This window comes from Phalaenopsis equestris, unplaced genomic scaffold, assembly GCF_001263595.1.
Source record: "Phalaenopsis equestris unplaced genomic scaffold, ASM126359v1 Scaffold000002, whole genome shotgun sequence".
NCBI classification, from domain to species: domain Eukaryota; kingdom Viridiplantae; phylum Streptophyta; class Magnoliopsida; order Asparagales; family Orchidaceae; genus Phalaenopsis; species Phalaenopsis equestris.
In genome coordinates this window covers 53,463,702-53,483,002 of record NW_018164444.1, presented here as the reverse complement: position 1 = coordinate 53,483,002, position 19,301 = coordinate 53,463,702, and the positions used below count along the sequence as shown (strand labels likewise).

The window sequence follows — 19,301 nt, the reverse complement described above, 5'->3', positions numbered from 1 at the left end:
TAACTAATAACTATCATTTAATCAGAGCAAAAGAGATGATAATAACAAACAAATATAGTAACAAAAGTGCAAAATTTTCTTATTTATGAAATAAACTAAGGTATTTATGCTATAAGAAGGGGCTTTACATGTGATTAGCAAAATTTAATTATTTAAGAAGTTTTATCTTGATAATGAAAAAGGGAAACTAAATTTTCTAGCCAGATCAGGAGATGGATCTTCTTGGCAAGATGAGCTTTATTTTGGTATTGAAGGGTGAGGAACAACTTTTCAAGTGCTTAGATTGGTGTTTTATGGCTCTTAAATAAGTGGTAAGAGAGTTGCAATTTTTTAAAATTGTTGGTCACTACGAAAAATTATCCCAAGAAAAATGGATTGGCTTATATATCTTGAGGGTGATGATAAGTTAAATCCTTAGAGAAGTGAGTTATGGGTAGATGTAGAGAGAGAGGCGGAGTTGTCGGACAAATCCAAAAGGGTTACCTAAAAATTCATGGATGAGAGAGCTACTACTCCTTCAATTACAAACTTCATAATATCATTCCACATGATTAAAGACAAATTTTTTTTCTTTTTTTTAATTATACATGTGCACATTTTATTATACAACCTTTACTACATATTTTATTGAAATAAGTATAAAACATAAGGTTGATTGGCCATATTGCACAATGCTTAATTCGTATTTAAATCTCCTCGTGTTACACAAATAGGTCAAGGATAACGATGTTCTGCAATGGGTAACACGGGATTAACCTGATAGGAAATCAGTAATAAAAATATGATCAGTAGACTCCTTGGAAAGATAGACGTTCTCTCCAACCTTCAAAAATGGAAGCAGCAGCAGCATTTTGAGCTAAAGTTAGCTTCAAACGACTAAAAAGCTCGGTATCCTTCGCCTGAGATGCAGCATCTGCAGCTTCCTTGGCCATGCCAATCCGTGCATATGCCTAGAAAAAAACACAGTTTGAAGGCATAGAATGTTGTTGGCTATATGTACAAAAATACTACTTGGATTAAGAAAGCCAAATAAATGAAAATAAAGCATGCGGGAAAATAGAGAGATTACCTCTGATTTTTCTCGAGGGTCAGTGAGTTTGGGGATATATTTTAATGCTTCATTCTTCTCATCTGCATCAATGCATGCTTCGACAAAAGGCTTATATCCTGAAAAATATATTCAAAAAGTGAAGAAAATAGGTCATTGATAATCAAATGGTTAGAATAGAATCTAATTGATGCAAAGATGGTTATAAAGATCCATTATAGGATCTACTAGTTAAGGAAATAAATAAAAATAAAATAAAGGGAAAAAGGAGAATAAATAAAAGAAAATCAAAGCAATTAACACAAAAAATATGATTAATATTCTAATACTGCCCCTCAAGTTGAAGCATGGATGTTAGTCATGTTCAACTTATATTTGAAATCTTCAAACAGTGACCGAGGAAGGTTCCTTGTGAGAATATTTGCCAGCTATCCACTAGATGACACAAACGGATACAAGCTTCCTCGGACTCGAGTTTTTCCTTAATGAAGTGAAGGTCAATCTCAACATGCTTTGTGCGATCATCCTGAACCAGGTTGTGAGCAATGTTAATGACAATTTTTTTTATCTCAAATGCTTTTTATATTGGTGATAATCTCCTAAGAAATACATAATTTGTCATAGGATAGAGAGAGCATGTCTGATTGTGTGCCTTACAAGAGGAACTGACTTTTCATTTGGAGGAGTAGTGCTGGGAATGTCATCCAGAGGGGATTCAAATTCTAGTAAGCTAAAGTAGGTGCATCAAAACGAGTGCGTCGAGTGTAGGCACGGACAGTGGGAGGATGGGCTGGTGGAACCAAAGGGATAGATTTCTCCTTAATGATAAGAGAAGTGGGTGCAATCAAAGGAACAACGGGTTACTCGATGGTAGGTGATGTGCGGGGAACATCCACATGAGTAGGGTAAGTAATAGTGTCCAAAAACTCTAGTTCTCCCTCACAAGAGGCCGAGTTAGGAAAGTATGAAACACTTTAAAAAATATAATAGAGCATTGTAACAATATAATAGAGCATTCAGTGGACTGAGATAAACTACAACTACTAGCTGGAGTTTCCTCATTTTCCGTGCTTTTCTATTGGAAGAAGTAGAACCCAACAACCCGCTTAGCAGTTCTAATCATCCTCCCCGAACGAAGTTTCTAAAAGACAAATAAAAAAAAAAGGAGCAATGCAATCAATTTCATATATCATCTTACTGACAAATAGAAGGTGACACTTTAGCAAAGGTACATGTCAAACAGATTCCAGAGTTAACCTGTAGTTAAAACAACAGATGCTTTACCAACAATAAAATTTTGGGACTCGTCAACAATTTTAATAGTATCTTTCCCCGAGCAAGAATAATATGTCGAGAAGGCTTGAGAACGTCCAGTAATGTGGTATATGACTCCTGAATCAATGATCCATTGACTATATAAGACAAAAAGTGAGTGCCATACGATTGGTACCCTGACGAACAAGGGAGGTCGACAGGTAGGAAAAGAGTGGACTAGATCCAAGCAGTTTGATTATGTGCTCCATCTGACTTATAAGAAAATTGAATTATTCCAAATTGTTATGGGTAGAGGTCAGTTGTATTATATTGGATTCAGAAGTTGTAACGAGACCCTTGGTAACGGAAGATTTTGCCAACGATTTCCATGCAATTTTCTCATGGAGCTTCCAACATTTATCACAAATGTGGTTGGGTTTGTGACAGAAATCACAAGTACGGTGACTAGCTCGAGGTTGAACATTATTAGAGACCAAGGTGGATAATTCGACAAACGAAGTGGAAGCACTGAGCATGACAAGTCTCTGGCCCTCTTCGCGACGAATCTCAAGTAGCCAAGACATAGGAAGATCCAGAAGATCCTAGAAAAAATGGATAAGGCCTCGGGGAGAATCTAGGTTGACAGCTGGAAGAGGTTCTCGGCAAACAGAGCGGTAAACAGCCCTCAGAGTATGTCAGCACCAGGAGGAAGCACAGAGAACAGCGCATAACATTAGCAGGAGTAGGGCAGAAACGTTCACAGAACAGTGCGGAACATTCACAAACAACGCAAAACGTTCGCAGGCAGCGCAGAACGTTCACAGAACACTTGTATCTGGAGGTCAAACCATGGTAGGAATGTCTATCGTTGAGGCCAACACAGAGAACAACGCCAGGAAGAAGAATCGGAGAACTGCAGGGAAAACGGCGGCAAAACTCCTGCAGGGAGAGACCTGCAGGTGGTCTGCGATGGCTAGGCCAAAGTCTTTAGGGGAACCATAGCTCTAATACCATGTTAGAATAGAACCCAAGTAAATTTTATTGATGCAAAGAGATGTATAAAAATTCATTATAGGATCTTCTAGTAAGAAACAAATAAAATAAAATAAAGGGAAAAAAGGAAAATAAATAAAAGCAATTAATAGAGAAATGTGCATTAATATTCTAATACAAACTTTCACACAATAAAACGTAGACAAGTCTGCACGTCTATAAGAGCAAGCTCACACACTCCACATAGGTGTAAGAGGAAAGCATCTTAACGAATCAGATTCACACAATACACTTCCGGTAAAAGCACAGATATTGTACAACTAAAAGCATGCATTTCACGATGTTGGTGCATTCAAGCAACCTAACGATTGATTGCGAAATGATTTCATGAAGCAATATAAAATAGAGAGTTAAATACAGTACCACCCGGCAGCCTTTTCTCTTTAGAAAATTTTTCAAGGGAGTCCCAGTCTCTCACTGTAGCCAGTGCAAATGATTTGAGCCAATACCACCTCTTATCAGAAACCTGCAAGAAAGATATCTACTTGAATTTGATAATAAATAAAATGTCGTCTAGAGGTTTCAGATTTCTAACAACGGGATACCATAGTCACCTTGAATTCGGTTCTAACTCTCAAAGCAGCTCTATGGTTACCCAACACAATGCACGTGCGAATTGTATCACTGATGCTTGAACCAACAAATATAGCCTGTTTCGTTGACACTTCAAGCTCGTGTTGTAACCTGTAAGCAAGATGTAATAAAGAAGTTTAAATGGCTAAAGGTTGCCAGACTGTACAAAAAGTTTTAAAAAGGGATTGCAAATAAATTTTGGCCGTACAGAAATATGCATAAACAGTTTAAATAGATAAATGTGCTACATAATAAGTTAGTTTGAGACAATTAGTGTCCCTCGTAAACAATCCATGAGAAATAATACCAGATAGGGATTCTCAAACCGTTTTTTAACTGAAAGGCACTGCATCAAACATGTTAAATACAGTAAAATAAGACATTTGTACCATATATCAAACAATATGAATTTTATTAGATTATAATGGTTATCCATTTGTCGTTATTACTTATTATTTGATTTATTTCCTGATTATACTTTTCCTCTGTTACTTTATTCTTTTTATTCTATTTTTATTGCTTTCCATTATTATGTCTATTGTAATTAGGTTTAAATACCCCCGCTCCTATCAATAAAATTGAACTAATCTATTCCAAATTTCAACATGATATCAGAGCCTAACCCTAGATCCATCAACCACCGCCCCCTCTGCCGGTTCCAGCAGCAGGCACCTCATAGCCGCTCCAGTCCGCTTATTTCCTCAGATCCGCTTCTACAATGCTTATACAAAAAACTGCAATCGTAGTTCCATCAGCTGCAGCTTCTACGGTGCTTCTCCGCTGATTCTAGCAATATCCCATTATTTCGCTATTCTATACAACGCTTCTCCAGCAAGATCCCAATGTTTTGCAAAGTCTCGCTGTCCCACTCTTCTATGACACTTCGCAAGATCTCGCTGTTCTACGACACTTATCGGCAGGCTCCAATTCTCAAGTAGTCGCAGTTCTCTGATACAACATCCGTTGTTCCCTCCTTTAGTAGTTTCCTGCAGTCCTCTGTCGTAACCCTATGAGAGTTCATTGATGGCTCAAAACCTCAACATCTCCTTTGGCAGAGTCAAAATTATGGAGGATTACTCCCAACTCTAAACCACCTTCAGAAGGTGTCCTGGATTCCATCGGAGGACCTACTCTAATTTCCACTCCCTTGCAGACCGGAGGATCGAAAACCAACAAGAGTTTCTTAATCACAACCTATAAACTGAATGACAATAACTTTCTCCAATGGTCCTAAGCAGTGGCTTTGTTCATCAAAGAACATGAGAAGTTGGGTTACCTCGTAGGTGTGGTTCATGAGCCTCCAAATACTAATCCGGGCCTCCAAAGATTGATCCGGCTTATGAAGCTTGGGAAGAGGAGAACTTCATAGTCATGTGATGGCTAATCAACTCCATGGAGACCTCAATTAGTACACGTTCCTCACTATTGTTAGTGCCCTCTGGACGGTTGTTCGTAATACCTACTATTATGTAGAAAATTCCGGCCAACTCTACGAGGTATCTAAGAAAACCCAGGAGGCAAAACAGGAGTCAAGGACTGTGACCCAATATTATAATAACCTTGTTGCAATATGGATGAAATGCGACTTTTACTACGACTACATTTGGGATTCTCCGGTCGACTTATCCTTCTTCTAAAAGATTGTAGAAAAGGATCATGTGTTTCAATTCCTTGCTGGCCTTAACAAAAACCTTGGAGAAGTCTAGGGTCGTATTCTTGGTCGGGATCCTTTTCCTTTCGTTCGCGTTGTTTTTATCAAGATTCATCGGGAAGAAAGCAGAAGACTTGTCATGGGCGGCACTTCTACGCCTTTAGCTGGAGCGGCAACGATTAAGGAGAGTGGAGGAGAAGGATTAGGGTAGGTGAAAAGAGGAGATACATCACTACCACGAAGTAGGATACAACTAAACACCTCTCGTAATCTCTCTTAATAATGGGTAATAGGACTCAATTTAGGCAAGTTTTAAAATAACAAAAAGCAATCAGAAATTTAGTTTAGCAAAGGGATTAATATAATGGAAATTCAAATATAGGAAAGAAGAATAAAATATTCAAAATTTTTTTTTTGGAAATTCAGTTTAGGAAAGAGGTTATAATAGAAGTTCAGATTTAGGAAAGAGGGTTAAAAATATTCAGAACTTCTGATTTGAAAAAACTTATATTAGGAAAGAGGGGAAAGGGAGAGAATGGAAAGGGAGGAGCAGTAGCCCCCCTCCCTTTGAGAACCGGTTGGTCCTCCATTACAGCCGCATGAGTCTTCTTGGGTTGAGGAAGCTTCGACCTCATTGGTCGAAGCTTTCGGTTCTTCGTCAGTAATCTAAGCAGCATCGGGATCCCACCGGCGACTACATCATACTCCAAGACACCTAAGTGCCTTCCCCAACTTATGAGAAAATTTCATATCGATATGTTCTCCAAAGGCTGTGGACCACGCCTATATTACTGAATCTTCCCAAAGTAACCCACGATCAATTAAATCGGGCTTTCAGTGAGAGAATTTGACCCTTCCTAAAAGGCGGTGGCGTTGATCGTATGGTGTCAACTTGACATACCCTCGGTCGTATCTCTCCTGTATATTGAGCAGACATCTCAGTCCTCTCGTCCCATGTCATCACTAAAGTTAGTCCCACTGATGTCACTCTGTTGGTAAGGGCTTATGTGATCTTAGGCTCCGCCAAGAGTAGGATGATCTGCTTCCCATCCTTGGTGAAGAAATGGGTTCCTAAATCCATTGTACTTAATCCTTCGATCAAACTGTCATGGTCTTCCCAACAAGATGTGGCAGACATCCATTGGGACACATCACACCATACCGGGTCTTGTAGCTGGTCTCTGATCGAAAACTCTACTAGGCATCTCCGATTGATGCTGACTCGATTCTCTTTTTTCAACCACGTCAATGAATATGGCTGGGAATGTCTTTGAGTCATTAGTCCCAATTTCTCTACCATTTGAATTGATGCCATGTTATTGTTGCTACCCCCATTGATGATAAGACTGCATGCCTTTCCGTTCACTGTGCAGCGGGTGTAGAAATATTGTGGTGAAGCCACTACGGATCCCTCATGTCACTGACCGACAAAATCCATCGAATCACAAGTGTTTATCCCTCATCGGGTAGAAGCTAATAAACCCCAGCTTGTTCCTCAGCTTTCTGCTCCTCATTAACCTCTTCCACGATGCCCTGCTCAATAAAACATACAACACTCCTCGTCGTGCATCTGGAGGCTATGTGCCCAAACCCGTGGAATCTGATGCACTTTCTGGCGGGTACTATAGTCAGCATCTTCTCATTAAGGGTGGCTTTATCTGTATCTGAACCAATTTTCTCAACTCTCTGCGACGTGCTCCCGCTGATGTCTCAAACTGTGTGTGGTTGCTTGATTATCGATGAATGTCTGTTCTGCTTCTGCTGCCTTTCCACTTTCAATACTAGTGTTTGAACATCCCCCAGCGTCCAATACGGCTGTAGCTGCACCACATTGTTAATACTAGGCTTTAAGACCTTAAGATATCTAGTTATTGTATTTTTCTCTGGCTATATCATATCACACTTCAACTGTAAGTGGTCGAACTGAGCTGTGAACTCTTCCACTGAAAGGTTTCTCTTTTACAGATTGCGGAGTTTCAGAAACGTCCTGGCAATAATGAGGGGGAAGATATTTCTTCTGCATGATTTTCATCATCTTCTCCCAACTCGTAAACTTATCGTTGTCTTCTCGTCTCCTCAGTCGTTGTATGTTCTCCCACCATAGGGAAGCACTTTTCTTCAACGTGATAGCAGCTAATTCGAGCCGCCTCTCTTTGGCACCGCTTTGTATTCGAAGATCCGCTGGACCGCCTGTAGCCACTCAATGAATTCATTCGAATGCATGCCTCCTTAGAACTCTGGAAGATCTACCTTGATGTTGAAGTCTCTGTGTCCTACAAATGATATCTCCTCTCTGTGAGTCTCCCTTTGAGAAGGATTCAGATACCCTCACTAGGTCTTCTCTGATATTGTATTCCAAAATGTCGTGGTCTGTCTTCTTCACCACTGAAGGTCTCCTCATGGAAGGGATTCAAATCATCATTTCTTTCTCCCCTTCGACTCTATAGATCCCGGTCAAAGGTAACAACCTCCTATGTTAACTCTTCAAGTTTTGCAAGTTTCTATTAAAGATGGCGGAGCTCTCGCAATATCTCTTCCTTGGTAGACTCAGGCATATTTCTACTTGGCGGCATGGTTAATGGTTTGGGATCCATAGAAGGAAAGAATAGAATGAACAAAGAAAGATGAGAAAAAAATAAATAAAAGACAAAAAAATATTGTGATGGATTGGGTCAAGGTGGATGCTAGAAACCCTAGGATGGGACTAGGGTTGGGCTATTTCTGATACAAATGATACCGGAGTTTACCCAAAGCAGGACTCTAAAATACAAATATTATTGCTGACTCTAAACGAGTTTACAATGGAGAGTCAAAGTAAAGAGAGCAACCACCAAAAGCAACGATGCGGGATAAAAGCAAACATACAACACAACAAGGATGACACAAACAAACTTGATGAGCAGGAAATTCGGAGCGTAGGAGTAGGTGATAGTGGTTGCAGTGAAGGTCGGGCGGCGATAGAAGAGGTAACTTGTTGCGGTTTGAAGAGGAATAAAGGGCAAGCAGCAAGGCAGCAGAAGGGGTGCCATCGAACCAAAGTTGGACGAGAGAAAAGTTGTCATCAGGGCTGGAATCCAGAGTGCAGAGACTAGAGGCCTGCAGGAGGCAGGGTGGAAGCGAGACGACCAACGAGGCAGGGAGCAAAAGAAGGTTGCGGTCTTGCTGGGAGAAGGTTGGCAGCAGGTTGAAGGGAGGAAGTAGCTGGGCTGCAGCTAGTTCGGTGCAGAGAGGAGGCTGGATAGTGGTTTGCAAGGGTGTAAGGGGAAGCCTGGGAGCTGTTGGGGCTGGTGGAGTCAGGGAGCATCAGCGGAAGAGGAAGGTCGGCCCAGAGAGGCTGCTGGAAGAGGTTGTAGGCAGAATAGTAGCCAGCAATTGCTGGAGAAGAGCGCAGGAGCGACAATGATTAAGGAAAGTGGAGGAGAGCCTGCAAAAGGGAAAAAGATTCCACACAAGAAATCTGAAAACAAACTCAGCAAAAAGACCCCCTATCTCCAAGCATAAGACCCTCTATGTATATTGGGGAGTAGGACTCAAATTAGGCAAGTTTTAAACTAAGAAAAAGTAATAATAATTTCAGTTTAGGAAAGGGATTAATATAATGAAAATTCATATTTAGTAAAGAGGAATAAAATATTCAGAAATTCTGTTTGGAAATTATGCTTAGAAATAGAATTAAAATGAAAATTATGATTTAGAAAAGAGGAATAGAAATATTTAGAAATTCTGATTTAGAAATACGTATATTAGGAATGTACTAAGAAGAAAAGAGGGGAAGGGGAGAAAAGAAAAAGGAAGGAGATGCAACCCCCCTCCCTTTGAGTACCGGTGGGTCCTCCATAGCCCCCACGTCAGTGGTGGTAATAGGTATCATCTTTTGTTTCATAGGTAGACCTCTGGGCTCAATGTTAATTCTATGTCAGGAGATATTGACATCGACTTTTACATTTCTTCAGCTAACTATGCGAACAAATTCTAATACTCTCCCAAGACTACAGTAAATTTATCCCATCACACTGCATAAAAAAATATTAAGTCGAAACAGTTTATTCGACTCTCCCTTAGCAATGAAAATTTATTATAGCCTCATTTGTTTCAAGGCCCTTCCTCTCTGTGTCAAATTAGAATATGTCCTACACATTGCATGTTGGTTGTAGGTAACATATGCGAGGTTGTTCCATGTCTCCCAAAAAACTTATTACATCTTCAAAGTCTGGGAGCTTAACTGTGTCATGAAAGATAATAACTGAAAGTGTTGAGAACCAGACAACCAAAGTGCGTTATAAGTCATCATGAAGTCGGCAATGACGAAATTGAACATTATTACGAATTGTTTGCTCTTTTCTCCCCAAGTGGTTGGTTACGAAATTTAAGTGCTTAACATCATTATTAGTTCTGGATTTTAAGATGAGAAGTTGGAAGATAAAAAAATATAATTAAATATTATCATAAAATTAGATGGGACACCTAAACAACAACAAATAATTTTTTTTTTCTAAATTTCACAATTTTAAGATTCGTGAGGTCTGTGAAGAAGTTACTTCTACGTGAGATAAAGTAGCAAGCAATAATAAAAAAGTGACAAGATGTACATGAAAAATCAAAAGAAAAAAATTTTATAAATAAAAATAGTTGTTTATGGAATAATAATTTGCAAGAAAAGATAAAATATAAGAAGTTTTGTTATAAAAATTGGTTCAAATGTAAATGCTTAGAGAACTAGAAAAAATATAAGGAGATTCGAATGGAGTCTAGGAGAATAGTTTGTGATGCTAATAATTATGCTTTTAGTGATCTTTATTATATATTTTATACTAAAGAGGGTGAAAGATATACATATAAGCTACTCAAATAAAGAGAAAAGAAAAGAGAAAATTTAATTCAAGTAAAGTGTATTAAAAATAAGAATCAAAAAGTGTTTTTCTTGGAGGATTTCAACATAGCAAGAGATATTTTGATTAACTTTTCAATGAAGTTTTAAAAATATGATCGACCTTAGTGATCTTAATATTGTTGATAATAATAAAACTTTTTATTTTTACCGCCACATTAGAAAAAATGAAGTTAAGATTTTAAAGAAAATCGAAGGTAGAAAATCAGTAGAGCTTGATAATATCTCAATAGAAATGTGGAAAATTTTAAGCGATTTGAGAATTTATTGGCTTACTAAATTTTTTAATATTATTTTAAAGAGTAAAAAGATGCCTTAGTAGAGGAAGAGTATTTTGTATCCCATTTTTAAAAATAAAGGGATGCACATGTATACAAATTATAGAGAAGTTACTGTGTCATAATTAAAGTTATGGGATAGAGTAATTGCACATGTTAAGACGTGATAAAAAAATTTCTCATAACCGGTTTGGATTTATGTAAGGCAAGTCTACTATGGAAGTTATACAGTTTTTGAGAGGTTAGACGAAGAAGTATGGAGAAAGTAAGGAGGATCTACATATGATTTTTAATTATTTAGAAAATACTTACGAAAAGGTTCCAAGAGAAGTTCTTTAGAAAGTTATAGAAAAAAAGGTATTGACATCACTTATCTTCAAGTAATTAAATGTATGTATACTAGAGTTGTTATTTTCTTTCGAACAGAAGAAGGATTGACCAAGTATTTTCCTACTTCACTTGGATTAAATCAAGGATCAATTTTAAGCCCATATTTTTTTGCTTAGTAATGGACACACTCACTAGACATTTACAAAGATAATATACCTTGGGGTATGCTTTTCACTAACCATATTCTTCTTGTGGATAAGACTAGAAAAGAAGTTCAGAATAAATTTGAACTAATGGATGTCTACATTAGAGTCTAAAGACCATCATTTGAGTAGATCAAAAACTGAATACATGGAATATATTTTTAGTAGTAGTAGATCTAATGACAGAGTTGTAATAATGGGCAATCAAATCATTAAAAGGAGTGAATGTTTTAGATATATCAGGTCTATTGACAAAAGTGATGGTGATATAGTGGGAGGTGTTATTAGTAGAATTCAAGTTGGATTAATGAAGTTGAGGAATGCATCGGGCCTATTCTGTGATAGAAAAGTACCACTTAGACTTGAACGAAAATTTTAGAAGATGGTGGTGAGACCAAGTATGCTTTATGGTGTTGAATGTTGGCCTATAAAAGAGAAGCATAAAAGTAATTTAAATGTTAAGACGAGAATGCTTGAGTGGATGAGTGGCTTGACACTTAGAGACAAAATGCGAAACGAATGTATCCGTGAAAGGGTTGGTGTAGCTCCGGTTGTAGGCAAGATTACAGAGTCGTATTAGAGGATTTGTTCACATTAAGCGTCGACCATATGATAATCCGATTTGGAGAGTAGATGTTCTAGATTCCACTTATGTTAAGATAGAGGTAGACCTAAAAAGACTTGGGCTTGTAGTATAAAGAATGATCTAAATTTAGTAGAATTAAATGAAAATATGACACTCAGTAGGACACAATAGTTAAAAATGATTTATGTAGCCAACCCTACTTAGTGGGATAAAAACTTGTTGTCGTTGTGGTTGGTTGTGTTATAACTCCCATAACTTCATTTCTTTCTCCTAAGAACCAAACAATGGCAAAGATATGGAACATATTCGAAGATCCCAAGCTTAATTGTTATAGACATTTTGAAAAAGGATGTTGATGTAGTTCCCCGTATTTATGAGAATGTTGTCGATTAGATAATTCACGATCAACATAGTGGCAATTATCATATCATTATATGGAGTTTCACTGGTAGGTAGGTCCTTGATAGTGAAGGCAATGGGTGGTTGACTAGCTGACTACTGTCAGGATGAGCTCGTCAAGATAACATATCTTGAGTGGAGTCTTGAGGCTTAATTGGCGAGATACTTCCTGTCCATTCCCACCAAAAAAGGCAAAAACTACACCAGTTATGTGGATTTCCATGGCCACTATCAATTCAATGGGGGTTTTAGTTTTCCTTTTTTCTCTTCATGCTTTGTGGGAGTTGAACGACATCATTTGGATCGTATGTAACAACCCCATCCACCAAGGCAGAGGGTGAGATCCTCGTCCTTCCAGTTGTGAGTACTCTTCTCTAGCATCTCGTTGATTCTAGGAATGGGTGAGTGATTGTTTCATTGGGGCCACTTTAAGCAGTTGTTCTAGTGTCTTAATTGTTAATGTCATCATTTACTCTTTTAGCTTGTTGATTTGTACTGTCTCAAATTCTCTAGGGTAAATCATGCTAATAGTAATTTCTCTATTACTCAATTCTGCTCTTTGTGTGACTCATTTTCTTATATGTGGTACGATCCACACTCACCGTTTCTTCCAACATGTCGAACCATATTTTGTCTGTGAATCCACACTGCTAAAGAAAGGTGTAAAATAAGGAGGAATTTGAGATAAGGAATTGCATGAGACAATGGAGAAAGATTGATCATAATAGTATCTAAGGCATGATTTCTTATATTGCAATATCTCTCATTTTCATAAAGGTTTGTTTATGCATTACAAATCAAATACGCATTACACTTGGGTCTCTAGAGATTCTTGAATTATCTCTTTATCTTCTTCTAACAAGGGAATTGTATTTTATATCATCCTTATCTCTCTGTATATATAATTATTTTTTATAAAATATATTTCCTAAAGTGTAGCTTGTTGATGGCACATCTATCGACCAACTCAGCCACGGAGCGAGTTGAACTCCTGAGGCGAATTGATCTCATAGAGTCCTGTCAACTCAACCTTGAGGCAAATTGGGGTTTTCTGGCAAGTCGTTAGCCTGCCTAAATCTAATTTAAAATTTGTGCATGATCATTGTAGGAGAGTTGCTTGTCGTAACTCCATGGTTTGGTTGATACTCAATTAAATTATTCTAGTCAAACTATCTAGGCTGCTCGGTGAGGTAACCCCCTTACTATCTTTTCGGCTCGTTGAACCATCTCTGTTGATGCTTGACCCATTATAAACCAGTTCCATGTACTTTTAGCTATAGAACTGTGTGATTTTGCTGCTGAATGGAAACATAAAATTAGCAATGAAAGTGATTCAATAAAAATAACACAATTATATTACAATCATAATCAACGTCCGGATACTTTCCAATGGCTCGACTCCTCTTAATTATCAATCATAAGATGCATATTGGACACATTTTTATATGAGTTAGCATATTTTAATATTATCTCATTGGAAAAACATCTATCCCATGTTTACAAGATATCTTAAGATAATTCAACCAATAATCATTGAGAAGGATCATTCAATCATGTTGGGTCAACTATCATTTCTAAGTAGATTAAGGTCCAAGACAAACTGAGATGATGGAATCACAATACCTTGAAAGCATTGATCATTATTCCCCTAATTATCGGCTCGAAACAATAAGTGATGAATTTTTACAATCTAAAATGACACCACTACCACTAAATGTGAAACACAACATCTAATGTCAAACCTTAAATGGAAAGTCTTGATGGGAATAATTAATCATAAGGGCTTATGTCTATGAGAAATTTGAATTCAAAACATAAAATTGAGCAAAAACTTTGGGTAATTTTTCAATTAAAATCTAATCTAATTTCTGAAAATTTAACCAGGAATAAAAAAAAAAAAAAAAAACCCCCTCTTAGGAGAGCTAGATGCAAAATTTTCAAGTTTGTAATGTTTTTGAACTACAAGCGACCAAATGAACCCAAAGATATATTTAGCACCAAATAATAATAACTAATCCCACAAGAAACAAACCTCTTACAAAACTCAGCAATGGTATATTTATAAATTTTTCTGCCCTAATCATTTTATATCATAGGCTTAATGATATATCCTCAATATGATAGATCCTTCAAATAAACCAATTTTCTCAATTATTAATGAATAATCAAAATGCATTCTACTAGAAGGCTAACATAAGAAAAAGGTTTTAGAGTAGTATTAAAAAAAAACTAATAGTGATTTTGATAACGATCAGTATTTTTTAATATATATTTAAGTCATCACATATAAGGTGAAGTATATTTAGTACTTCATATGCCAAGATAATAAATTCTTCATACTGGCAAAAAAAGTTAATCTATTTCAGTTTACCTCAATAATTTTGCATGCTCTTCAGAAGCTTTTAATTCAAAATTATGTTCTTTAGTCTCAGAAAAAAGCTTCTGTGCCTGCTCAATCAGCCGAATTTGTGGACCTTGGAGTGGAGATCCTTTGCTAGCCATAGGATTCTTTTCAAAATCCCATGATTCTTTCAACAAAAGAAAAGCAACATCCTGCATAGAAAGAGCGTTGAATTAATTTTCCAAAAAAGGTGCACTCAAAATATAGAGCACAATACACCAAACCCTTATAACTAATAAGAAATACAAATACGCCTCTTAACAAACATTATCTAAGCTCTCAGTAAATTCTAATTTTCATTTCTCATGCAAATACTGCATGGAAGTTTAAAACTTATTATTTTATTAAGTTAATTATAGTAATGAATGATGCAATGTAGATTTAAACAAGGATTAATCAACAAGGTGCGTTATTTAATCATACAATTGCTTACAAGACATAAATACAGAAATCTGAACTGCAACAATAATTCAAAATAATATTGAAGAATATTGCAACATTAATCCTGCTGGTTGATCCAACCTTAGATAGTTAATGCAGTCACGGTATAATTTTAGTAAACTAGGGCCATTAAATTCTAGGTCACATCACATGTTAGAAGGAAGTCCAAACTTTTTAATATCTTCTTATCCGAGCATTTTGTTCTTTTAGAAATGCAGAAAATTAAGGAGAAAAAAAGATAACATGAATACCATCATTATAACATTAATCTCATTCTAGGTCTTTTGTTAAGAAAGGTAGAGGCAGACCTAAAAAGAGCAGGGCAGGTTGTGTAAAAAAATATCTTAATTATGAGAATCAAATGAAGATACGATGGCAATCAATAAGACACAACACAGAAAAATGATTCATGTAGCCAACCCCACTTAATGTTGTATCTAGTGTAGGGATTTTTTTAATATTTTTCACAATTCATTCAAATTTGAAGGTACATTTGGTGTTAATTATTGTTTTTTTTTTTTTTTTGAAAAATTTTTTGTGCTTCTTATGCATTTAGATGCACTTAATCCATATTTAGTGTATGCAGCATGGAAATTTCTCCTCCTTGTCGTGACCTCAAATTGAAGCAGTCGTACCCCCGTAAGGTGGATGTATCTAGTATGGAATAGTTGAAAAGGGTAAGCTATTTAAGGCTTGCGAGGAAAGTGTGAGCAAACTAGCAGACAGGGTTTCATAAGAGGGGAGGAGAATGAGAGATGACGTGCTCAGTTAGTGGCTAGATGGAAACTTGGCCACCAGGTATATATTTGGAAAATAACATGAGCTGTTTGAAGGAGGGGAGAATAGGAAAATAACATTAGTTGTCTGCGCTCAATTTAATCACTTGATGGAAGCTTGGCCAGCAGATTATGGAAATATGATGAAGATATGTTAGGAACGAGGAGGGGGAAAATAATTGTAGTTAGAAGGGACTGGGAAGAGGAAGGTGGTGACTAGGTTAAAGGCAACATCTCTATCCAATTATGCTAAATAGAGAAGAAGAATTGGATATATAGGAGAAACAATCATTTCCATTCAATACGCATGAAGTTCATTCATCCTTATATCATGAACCTATTTGCAGGAATAAGATTAATAATATATAGAACAAGAAAATCAAACTAACCAAGATATGACAAACGAGTCTGAATGGCGTTCATGACATGAATTTAAAATAAACTAAAGAGAAAAAATTAACACAAAAATAAAAAAATCTAACGAAATGAACATGAAATGAACTAAGCTCTCGTCATATATTTGGAGGTAATATGGTATCTAATGCTCCTACAATAAAAATTAACTCCATTAATGTGCTCTAAATTTGTAGACAAGAAGAATTCTACAATACTGCAGCAAAGAAGTAGGCCAAATATCCTATATATAAACACCCGAGTGCCCAAGATGGTGCAGTGATGAAAAAAATCAAAAATTACAATGCAATAAAAATAGAAGAAAAAAGAATAAGATGTTTGTCATTACGATGTAGCAAACCAACCATGATTTCAGGGATTGAATGAAAGCAAAACACAAACAATAATTTACTCCTAGTGAAACATAAAAAAGAAAAATGACGGGCTATGATGTAGGGAGGCAAAAAAAGAGATAAAAATATTAGATAAAAAAAAAGGAAACTCCCACACAAAAGGAAGGAGTGGGGAGGCAAAAAAAAATATAGAAATATTAGCCATTAAAATGCTTCTATATGAAAAAGAAACATCACAAAAAGGGAAGAGGGGCGTGGGAGACCGCTTGCCCCATCAGGAGCTTCGCCTGGGCCGCTTGGCCCAAGATTCCCCTAGACCGGTCTTTAACAGACTGGGCTAGTTCAACCGGCTGGCAAGGGTAATGGGAAGCCCCGTCCCGCGTCTGCGTCTAGCAGAAAGCACCGTGTCATCAGTGGTATAGAAAAGTCACTAACTTAGAAGTAAAAAAAAAATTAGTAAATTTATGAATAGCATTCGGAATCAAACAATTTACTCTGCGGAAAGATAAAATAGTTTCCACTTCAGTTGACCATCCATCAAACCACAACCATAATATCGACATTACAGTTCCAGATTTCTTGGGAGAAATGTCGCTTTTTCTACAAACTAACAAGAACTGTCATGCTTTAAACCATTCATGGCTTTACAAAGAAGAGAAAAATGTCAATAGAATGCTTTACATGCAAGAAACATAGTTACTAAATCGGGAAAGACTACAACAAAGCATAGTTTTCAGGTCTTAAATTCTGAAATAAATAGTTGCTGCACCAAAGTCACTAGGGGTTTGAAGAGATTTAGCATGCAATAGAATTATTAAATAAAATTATAAAATAGACAGCATAGCAACGTACTTGAAGCTGGCCTGTAGACAGAAAAAAATCCTTTAAGAATTCATGCTTATATAACCTACAAACAGACAATGACAATTTTTGTTATGTCCACAAAACACTGGTAGAGTCCTACATGATACACAACCTTACCTAGCATATGTGATGAATAGATCTCGAGCTAAAGGTCTTGCATTTATTGTTCCAAAAAAATCTAAAGATGGCTTCTGTTTCCACAGAAAATAAATGACATCAATGTTTTAACATAACAAATATATAAAAAAAACTTTATACATCCATATGACATGCCCAGATGAAACATGAAAAACTCCAAAATGTTGAGCCAGACCTTTCATTCAACATACCTTCTGCCAGATATGGAACAACACAAGATATACAAGGTCAGTATCACCACTTTCAGTAGATTTTACCAGAGCTGTATCCTCTTCCCCAATGCTTAGCAACAAAGGAACCTAGTTCAAACAAAGCACCCCATAACTTCATTAAAGTTAGATAGTTTTGCACAAAAAACTGTAACTTGAATCACTCTAGGGACCACAAAAATATATAAGCCCACGATATGTATCATAACACAATTGTAATAAGTTAAAACTCCACATCAACTAGTAGGTCATGAAGCATCCAAAGACAGCAGTCAACATTGCTCAAACTAAATTAAGCAGATAAAGTACCTTCAAATGTTTCGCAACAGCTAAGATACGAAGGCATTACAATTTTTCTTCACCTTAAACAATAGTACTCAAGAAAATGGTAAACTGCTCAGTACTAGCAACCTGAACACATTGATGTAGATTAAGAAGTTTCAATTGATAATATACGTCGTAGGTTATCATAACGAAATTTATATTAAAAAACATGTGAACGAAGCAGTGGAAGCGTCCATGGAGCAGGAGAGAAACTGAAGCCTTTCAGCCTTTTCTTTTTTCTTACTTTTTTTTTCTTTTATTTATTTATTTATTTATTTTTTTGCATGATGTAATCCTATATGCAAGTTAGAAATCGAGTTTGCTACAAAAGATAAATTTTTAAATTAGTTAATAATGCGTTGCAAATTACTGGGAAAAAGAGCTCAAAGGCATGATAAGAAAAGCTCGGGAGGTTTGCAACTTCATGTGTCCATTAAAAGGTTCATCAGAATAGAGAAAGCGTGAAAATGTACCATAGAACCTAGAACAACCCAGCAGGATTTAGGTTTAGTGTGCTTCTACCGAACAAGATTTGGTATTTTGCAAGATGAAAACAGTAAGGCAGCACAAATTGCACTTCTTCGCAAAAAAGGGTCATACAATCTTACTTTTTATAAATTTATGTATATCACAAAAGAAATAAATCCTACTATTGAAGGCATAATAAAATACCGGATATTGATTAAGTGGACATTAACAAGTAAATCCTAAGCGATTTTATTTCAGAATTTGGTAAATATCATTATCTAACTATAATAAAAAATGCAAAACTATTTTAGTCCAAATTTATTTTGGCCTTTAAAAGAGAAGCATAATACTATGTTAAGTTTTGCCGAGATGAGAATGATTAAGTGGATAGAGGGGCTTTACACTAAGAGACAAAATGCGAAATGAATATATCTGTTATAGGGTTGGTATAGCACCAATGACGGACAAAATTAGAGAGTTGTCTTACATGATTTGGTCACATTAAACGTCGACCATCTGATGATCCGCTTAAAAGAGTAGAGGTTTTAGATTTGACTTATGTTAAGAAAAGAGGTAGACATAGGAAGAAATGGGCTTGTTGTATAAAAAATGATCTTAAATTTATTAGAATTAAATGAAAATATGACACTAAATAGGACACAATGGAGAAA

At 36.4% G+C, this 19,301-nt stretch overlaps 1 protein-coding gene across 1 annotated transcript in view; it reads right to left on the bottom strand.

Moving 5' to 3' along the window:
• Nucleotides 1-551: 551 nt before the first annotated feature.
• The window catches only part of LOC110024282 (protein VACUOLELESS1-like), a 48,513-nt gene continuing 29,763 nt past the window's right edge, over nucleotides 552-19,301 (bottom strand). The window contains 8 exon segments of the mRNA XM_020724163.1: nucleotides 552-950; nucleotides 1,070-1,167; nucleotides 3,719-3,821; nucleotides 3,910-4,039; nucleotides 14,635-14,816; nucleotides 17,480-17,534; nucleotides 17,609-17,682; nucleotides 17,821-17,928. Coding sequence (XP_020579822.1) covers nucleotides 786-950; nucleotides 1,070-1,167; nucleotides 3,719-3,821; nucleotides 3,910-4,039; nucleotides 14,635-14,816; nucleotides 17,480-17,534; nucleotides 17,609-17,682; nucleotides 17,821-17,928 — 915 coding nt within the window. The 3' untranslated portion in view covers nucleotides 552-785.